The sequence below is a fragment of the Mandrillus leucophaeus genome, unplaced genomic scaffold (genome assembly GCF_000951045.1).
Source record: "Mandrillus leucophaeus isolate KB7577 unplaced genomic scaffold, Mleu.le_1.0 Scaffold555, whole genome shotgun sequence".
Classification (NCBI taxonomy): domain Eukaryota; kingdom Metazoa; phylum Chordata; class Mammalia; order Primates; family Cercopithecidae; genus Mandrillus; species Mandrillus leucophaeus.
In genome coordinates this window covers 121,555-130,149 of record NW_012105975.1, presented here as the reverse complement: position 1 = coordinate 130,149, position 8,595 = coordinate 121,555, and the positions used below count along the sequence as shown (strand labels likewise).

Sequence of the window (8,595 nt, the reverse complement as noted above, 5' to 3'; positions counted from 1 at the left end):
CTTAGGACCTGTCCCCACTCAGGGCTTGACTGTGTGCATTCAGTTAGGGCAGGCTCAGGGCCCGCTGAGGAAACCACCTCCCTCAACCAGCCTCTCCTCAGCTCCCTCATCCACTCTCTGGCCTCCACGAAGTCCCCACTTCTCCCATTGTCTCCCATTGTCCTCAGTGTCCCCCACTCCCCACCCCCAGCTTGTGTTGCTCTCTGGGAGCCCCTGTGCTTCTCCCAGAACTTGTCCACTGGGCAGGACTGGCAGGCAGGACGGCTCTTCCTCCCCCAAGCCAGGGATTTAGTAGGCAGGGAGTAGGCAGGGGGCATCCAGGCCTTCCTGGCCAGCATCTGGGAATTCACCCAGATGGTTTGTGCGAGTCCCACTCCCCTGGGGCTGGCCAAGGCCTATCAGAGTGGAGCCCACCAGTCAAATGAGTGCAAGCGTGAGCTTGGATAGAACATCCACTGGACAAAAGGCCAGATACAAAATTGTGTATGTGTACTGTGTATATAAAATAAAACAACCACATGAAACATCATTAGGAGGAAACATGCCACTGTTACTGCTTCAGAGTAAAGTTATGGGTGGCTTTAATTTTTTCTTTCCTTTAGATTTAATCCTCTTTTTACAAAAATTGTGGCAAAATACACATAACGTAAAATGTACCATCTTAACCATTTCAGTGTATAGTTCAGTATTGATAAGTATTTTCACATTGTTGCACAACTGATCTCCATAACTTTTTCATTTTGCAAAACTGAAACTCTGCACCCATTAAACAACTCATCACTTCTCCTTCCCCCCAGCCCCTGACTAGGGAGGTTTTACATTTTCTAAAATGTTTTCATGTTTGCTTATTTGCACTTTCCAAATTTTCTATGATGAGCATTTATTATTTTTATAAATGAATTTTTAAAACTAAACATTATCTGCAACCCTGTACCACGTCTTCCACTTTCTCGGCAGGGAGCACCAGCAAGGGGCATGAGGTAGGAAGCTGTCTGCAGGGAGAACCCAGACAGATAGACCCCAGGTCATCCTCCAGCTCCCAGCCATGGAAGCCAGGGCTTCTCTCAGGAGAACAAGACTCAGGGACTGCAGCAGGACAAGCTTCCTCCATGAACTGAGTCCTGGCTGAGCACTGACTTGGCCTGCAGGGATTCAGGATGGGTCTCAGTTTCAAGGATTACTTGTCCCTGTCCCTCCCCTGTCCCTCTTCTCACTGCATTGAGTTCGGCAGAACCCTCCACAGGGTCGCTCCTTGCCCTTGGTTGGCCATGTCTCTTGCTCTCAGAGACCCTCTGGCCAGCCAAGTTCAATACTCTGCTCACTGGACCCCCAAGCCAGTCTGCACGTACGTGAGGACGGAGGTGGGCTGTGGTGGTGGGGTCAGCATCCATGCCGGCTCTGCCCTACTTGTGCTGGGAGAGGTTGGGGAGGGCATGTGGAGGTCAGGGAGGAAGTAGGGCTTGGGGTTGATAAAGATGCAGATAATAATTTCCGCCCTGTCAATCTGAGGGTATTGTTGGTTTCATTACAAGCGGTGGCTTACACACACAGAGAAAGAAAACCACAGCTAAAGTGCCAAAGCACGACACTGTGGAAAGCCAGCGTCTCTTTCATTTTTCAGGCAAGGAACTGAGGCCTAGAAAGGTGGACTGATTGGCCGGGCGCAGTGGCTCATGCCTGTAATCCCAGGACTTTGGGAGGCCGAGGTGGGCGGATCACCTGAGGTCAAGAGTTTGAGACCAGCCTGGCCAACATGGTAAAACCCTGTCTCTACTAAAAATTTAAAAAAAATTAGCTGGGAGTGCTGGGGCTTGCCTGTAGTCCCAGCTACTCGGGAGGCTGAGGCAGGAGAATCGCTTGAACCCGGGAGGCGGAGGTTACAGTGAGCCAAAATCGCACCACTGCACTCTAGCCTGGGCGACAGAGTGAGACTCCATCTCAAAAAAAAAGAAAGGTAGGCTGATATGCTTGATGGCACACGACAAGGTGGCGACAGCAGGGCTGAGACTGGAACCAGGTCCCCTGGATCCCTGGGCCCCTGCCAGAACCTGAACAGGAACTGGGAAGGACAGCAAGGACCCCGTGGGACCGTTTCAGAAACTGGCAGGGAGTCCCCAGAGAGAGGACTGCTGAGCTCCAACTAACTGTGATATTTCTGCAGGGGAAGGACTTGAACTGGGGGAGTGGCAGTGGAGGGATAAGCAGCGCACGGTGTGGCATCTGGTCAGTGTGAGTCCTCAGCAATCAGGGATCCTTCCTCCTGCTGTTTCCCTTGGAGGGAAACTGAGGTGCTGGTCAGAGTTTCTAGGCTGAACTAGGGACAGTACGTGAAGGCATCCCTGCAGAGGAAGGCAGATGGGTCTCCCCAGCTCCAGGTGACCCTCTGGCCCCTCCAGGTGAAGCCACTTTGAGGCTCCACTCAGGATGGATCAGTCTCTTGCTGCCCCTCTGGGCCATCATCCCCAGCCAGGGGGTGGACCCTGCTGCCTGGGGAGCCCATGTCACACAGGGTGCTGCCTGTGGTCACCCTGCTGAGGCTGTGGGAGCTGTGGCGGGGTCTGAGGCGGTGGCAGTGGGCCCCGAGGCACAGGGCCTCCTGGAAGGTCTCTCGGAAGCGGCTGGACATGAGGCTGTAGAGCACGGGGTTGGCCGCCGAGCCGAGGTAGAAGAAGATGCCGGAGATGACATGCACATGCTGAAAGGCCAGGTGCAGGCCGTCTGTCCACTGTGACACGATGCTCCACATGACGCGGTCGGTGTGGAACGGGGCCCAGCAGATGCCAAACACCACAACCAGGACAACTGCAGGGACAGACAAGGGAGGCAGAGTGCCCGCCGGAGCCCCTCAGCTGCCTTCCCGGGCTTCAGTTTGGGTCACCCATTCTCACATCCTCTCCTATCCCACAGGCCACCCTCACCTATCACCCACGTGGAAGTTTCTGGAAATTTGCCTGTTCTGGCCATGCCTCTCAGAGAGGCTGCCTTCACCATAGTCACTGACTGTAGGCAGTGGGGCATGTCCCTGCCTCTGGCCACAGCCGACTGGACCAGGCATGGACACCTGAGCCCAGCCGGCCCAATCAGATTCTCACCCTGGAATATGAAATTGGGTGAGCCACTGGGGTGCTACAGGCTGTGGGGCTAGGGCCACTCTGGATGCCCACTTGGGGACCGTGCTTGCTGATGCATAGGTACAGAAAAGAAGAAGAATGGGGCACGTGCTCAGAGAGCAGCAGACCGTAGGTCATGGGTCCAGGGAGAGTGAGACACATGAGACACACACATGCATGCACACACAGACACACACGCATGCATGCACACACGTATGCACACACAGACACACACATGCACGCACACACACGCATGCATGCACACACGTATGCACACACAGACACACACATGCACACACACACACTGCCTGCCTTGGCCCCTGGCCTTTTCAACTCCAGCCCCCAGCTCCCCAAGGCCCATCTGAATGTCTCGCCCTGCACTAACCTGCCCCCCACTTACTTGCCAGGCCCTTGCCCACCCCCTCCCTAACAAAAGGTAGGACCGTTTGGCCAAACCTTCACTCTTTCTCCCCAAATCCCTGCTGCCTGTTCTTACCCAACTATGCCCTTCCTTGGGTTTCTGCCACAGGGCCAGCCATGATTTTTGTTTCTTGTTTCTTGGGTTTGCTGCTGCAACTCACTAGCTTTCCTGGGCAGTGTCTTCCCCATCATACCCTAGCATGGTTTTCCTCATAATTCCAGATTTCAAAAAGGACGTTGCTCACAACCTCCCTGGCACCCGGCCTGGTGCACAGAGGGCCACTGGACAGTGGACAAGGGAGGGAGGGAAGGAAGAGAGAAGGCCAGCAAGCAGGAAGCCCACCTTCCAGGGGTGAGCCATCCAAGCTGAGCACCTACTGCAGACTCTGCCCACCCATGTTTTCAGGGAGGGGACGGGGTAGCAGGCAGGAGGCAGGGCGGCAGCGGGCGGCCGGTCCTGAGCACGGTTCCACAGTGCAGAGCTGGGAGGCATGCACACAGCTCTGGGGTCAGCCCCACCTCAGGAGCTGCACAAAGACTGGGCTCTGGGACGGTGCCTGAGGGGCGAGAGGAGCGAGTCACTCTGGGGATGGGGCGGCCCCCAGTTAGCTGGCTCTGTCCAAAGTCTCCGTGGCCCTCTGCTGACCTGGCTCACCCCACTGGCCTGATTCAGGCTCTGCTGAGGTGGGGCTGAGCTGGGATGCAGGTAGGTGAATGGGGCGGGTCTTTGATCGGCTTAGCATCGGTCTGCCTTGCTTCCCCAGGGCCACAGCTTTTGAAAAAGAGCCAGGTCCAGGCCACAGAGATCCAGAGCCTCATCCCAGTACATTGGCCTCCCCTAATCTGCACATCTCCAGCCTGATCCCCTGTGCCTTGAGCCTGGCCTTTACAGACTCGCCTCGGGCTGGGGCTCCTTAGATAAATGGTCACTCCTGTGGTTCCCAGGGAACCGCAGACATGGCATGGGGGAAATTCGACACCTGGCCTCTCCAACACCCTCCTCCCCTTCTTTGGGGGACTTTGCTCCCCCAGATCCCACTATGTAGTTCCACTGGGGGCTGTGCACCTTGGCATCCTGCCACTCTGGCGCAGGAGGTGGCGCATGACCTAGGCCCCACCCATCAGAATCCTTCTTGGGACTTTTCACTCATCTCTAAGGGAAGAGGGCAGTTTCTCAGGAAAGACGACGACGTGCCGGTGGCCATGCCTCGCAGGCTGCTGCCGAGAAGAACAAGGCCAAGACACGTTAATAACCAAGAAGAGCCGGGCGCAATGGCTTATGCCTGTAATCCCAGCACTTTGGGAGGCTGAGGTGGGAGGATCACTTGAGCCCAGGAGTTCAAGACCCGCTTTGGCAACATAGTGAGACCCTGTCTCTACAAAAATGAAAAAATTAGCTGGGCATGGTGGCACATGCCTGTAGCCCTAGTTACTTAGGCTGAGTGAGGCAGGAGGATCGCTTGAGCCTGGGAGGTTGAGGCTGCAGTGAGCCGTGGTCACACCACTGTACTGCCTGGGTGACAGAGCAAGACCCTGTCTCAAAAAAAAAAAAAAGAAGACGACGACGAGAGACCTGAGACCTGGAGGGTCCAGATCCCATTTTCTGTCATCCTGGAGCCCAATCACATGCCCTGCCCTTTCTATGTTTTGGTTCCAGAGTCAGGGCCCCAAGCTTAGCAGGGTCCTGGGCTTGGTTTAATGCTGTATTGTTGCTGTCTTACTCATTTTTGAAAAAGGGACCTTGAATTTTCATTTTGCACTGGACTCCATAAATTACACAGTCAGTCTTACATTTAGCCATTAATAGGTATTTTTGGTGTAAGATTCTAGTAGGGTAATCTAAAAGAGTACACAAGAGTGCAACTCAGACACATGCACACATGTACACACGCACACGCACACACACACGAGACTAGAGGAGTTCCTCGCCCCCTGTAAACCCAGACACTCAGCCCCTTCTCCCAGACCCCAGGAGCCCCAGTACCTGGCTCAGCCCCTCTTCCCAGCCGTGACACTTACACAGCATCTTGGTCACTTGTCTCCGGCCCCGATCGCGCCGCTGGAGCCTGCAGGTGTCTCTGGACATGGCTGCTGCAGAGCCCCTGCCCTTAGCCTCCTGCATGAGCAGTAGCCTCTCCCGCCGCAGTCGCAGCCCAATGAGCAGGTAGAGCACGCTGATGACAGCCATGGGCAGGCAGAAGAAGAGCAGCGCAGTGATCTGCACCGCCAGGTTGTAGAGGGCCCGTGGGCGGACCAGCGTGCAAAGATCTGAGTCTGGCACTGGGCCCCGGCAGGGCACATACAGCTGCTGGATGCCGTGCAGGCTGGTGTTGGGCAGGGAGCAGAGGATGGCAAGACCCCAGACAGCCCCAAGCACTCGGCGCACGTGGGCCTGTGTCACCATGGACCTGGCCTGGAGCGGGTGCACCACGGCCACATAGCGTTCCACGCTCAGGGCAGTGACGTTGAGCACTGAGGCCAGGCAGACCATCTCGAACAGCAGTGTGCGGAAATAGCAGCCACCAGCGCCCAGCAGGAAGGGGTAGTTGTGCCACATCTCATAGAGCTCCAGGGGCAGGCCCACCAGCAGCACCAGCAGGTCTGACACGGCCAGGCTGAAGAGGTAGTAGTTGGTGGGCGTGCGCATGGCCTTGTGGCGCAGGATGACCAGACAGGTCAGCCCATTGCCCACAGCGCCCACCGTGAAGATCAGCAGGTACGTGACACAGATGGGCACGAACAGCTGTGTCTGCCGGGGCCCCAGGTACTTGAATCTCAGTGCCTCATCGGTCAGGTTCAAGTCCTCAGGGTCAAAGTGCCCCCTGGCCGCACTGCCATTGCAAGCCATGGGGCTCCTTGCATCCCCTGGGTACAGGTCTCCAGGGAGGACAGAGCAATTGAGGCAGGGAGGAATCTGTGGAACAGAGGGGAGAAATGCCCAGAAAGGTCATTCAGGGAATGCTGGCTCTGTCTTAACTCATCAAGCCAAAGGTGACATTAGCACTAAGATGACCATTATTTTAGGCACCACTGAGAGAAAAAACTCTTCCATCCACAAGTCAGAGATGTGAAAATAAGCTTGGTGCGGTGGCTCACACCTGTAATCCCAATACTTTGGGAGGTCAAGGCGGGTGGATCACTTGAGGTCAGGAGTTCAAGACCAGCCTGGCCAATATGGTGAAACCCCACCTCTACTAACAATACAAAAATTAGCCGGGTGTGGTAGCACACGCCTGTAATTCTACTTGGGAGGCTGAGGTGGGAGAATCGTTTGAACCAAGGAGACAGAGGTTGCAGTGAGCCGAGATCGTGCCGCTGGACTCCAGTCTGGGCAACAGAGAAATACCCTGTCTCAAAACTAACAAACAAACAAAAAGTAAAAATCTACATTAAAAAAAAAAAAACACGTGGGGTTTTGATTTTAAATTTCAGGATCTATTGGAACCTTTGAATAAATGACAGATCTTGGGTGTCTCCCCTTTCAAGCAATGATGCTAGATGAGGCACTCGTTTGGGCATCTGTAAAATGGGCACAATGCCTGGTATTGCAGGGTCTTCAAGAGCAAGCGCTCTAGAAGCAACTGCCTGGATTCGAATCCAGCATCCCCAGTCCCAGGCTGTGTGACGTTCAGCGAGGTAACCTCTCTGAGGCTGTTTCCCTATTAGGAGGATCCAGGGAGTTTAATCCATGAAAGATATTAACACAGGGCCTGCCTGGCATACGGAAGGGCACGGGGATCACCCCCTTGCTCTGGGGACCCAGTCACTATGAGGGGCAAGTGAGGGAGTGTCAAGGCTAAACACTACAAATTAAACTTGATCCACAAGTTGATTCTTTTTTCTGTTTTCTCTCACCTGAACTGTTCAGTCTCCATATTTGACGCCCTTGGCACTGCCAGTTCTGGGGTTCCCTCTCCTCTATTGAGCCCCACACCGTTCCTCCCGCCCGTCCTCACCCCTGCCGCACAGTAGCGCGAGAGCCTCGGGGACCAGTTGAGAACGCGCAGGCGCCAGCCTGGGTTCAAGGGAGGCACTCTGGTCCTCGAGGGAGGCGCCCCGGTCCTCGAGGAAGGGTCGCAAGCCCGCAGCCCCGTGGCGCCCCTGGCCGGAAGACACAAATGACCCGAGAAGTTGCGAGGCTCCCCAGTGGCGGGGGCGGGGGGCGCCCCGACGGAGCCCTCGGACTCTTCCCGCTCTAGGACGACCCTGCCCGCACCGAGCCCCGGCCCAGCCGCCGCGCCCTAGCCCACGCCGGCGCCTGCGCACCTACCATCGGCCTGCGGCCCGCGAGACCCCGGCGTCCACCCTCTGAGCGACTGACACAGACGCGGCGCGGGAGCCGGTGGACTGGACTGGCTGACGGCTGTCCCAGCCCCACTACGCCCCGCCTGTCCGACCTGGAACGCCGCCAGGGGGCAGTGCAGTCCCTGCAGCCCGGGCGGCGCCCCCTCCGGCACCGGCGAAGTACGCGGCTGTCGCAGGCGACGTCTTCACAAGCAGCGTTATCTCGCTAACCCATTTTACAGATGAGAAAACCGAGCCTTAGACAGCTGCAGAGGAGGAGCCCGAGAGACCTGGGGCTCACATGCGGTTCCCGCTCTCTAGCGTGCTGAGTTTAGCATAACCCTGTGTCACAGTGTCCCTGCGGCCTCCAGCTCCTCCTGCCCCACATTCAGACCCACCTCCAAGGACAGGGACGGCCCACTAGCCCCTTGAAGTCGACATGCGCCGGTGGGGTTCATCCTCCCAGGCTCTAGCCCTCTTCTTCCATCCCAGGGCCCACGATTGCGGCCTCCGCAGCCCCTCCCACCCGCCGCTCCCTTCGGGGCCTCCAGGCCCTAAGTCCAGGGGCTCGGCCCTGCGGGACTGGGCAGGAGCCCCCATTCTCCTCCCAGTCCATCCTCCCACAGCCACCAATGACCATCACGCCTCAAAACCCTTCCTTGGGGCCCCCCGCTGCCTTCTGAAAAAGAGCACACCCAAGTCTAGCCTGGTGGTGGACCCCCTCACTCCTCACCTGCCTCCCTGGGCCACCCTCTCCTCACCATGGTCCTCAGCCCCAAAT

At 56.7% G+C, this 8,595-nt stretch overlaps 1 protein-coding gene across 1 annotated transcript; it reads right to left on the bottom strand.

The window, feature by feature from the left end:
• Window positions 1-529: 529 nt before the first annotated feature.
• On the bottom strand, window positions 530-7,931 carry NMUR1 (neuromedin U receptor 1). The gene is made up of 3 exons (XM_011998073.1): window positions 7,801-7,931; window positions 5,550-6,444; window positions 530-2,802 (listed from the first exon to the last, which is right to left on the bottom strand). Exons 1-3 carry the CDS (start codon window positions 7,801-7,803, stop codon window positions 2,420-2,422), a joined length of 1,281 nt encoding a protein of 426 aa, XP_011853463.1. The 5' UTR covers window positions 7,804-7,931; the 3' UTR covers window positions 530-2,419.
• Between the last annotated feature and the right edge of the window lie 664 nt (window positions 7,932-8,595).

Coding starts and splice junctions, on each gene's coding strand:
- NMUR1 (XM_011998073.1), bottom strand. Junction 2,803..5,549: donor ACAAGTGACCAAGATGCTGT/GTAAGTGTCACG, acceptor CTGTCCCTGCAG/TTGTCCTGGTTGTGGTGTTT.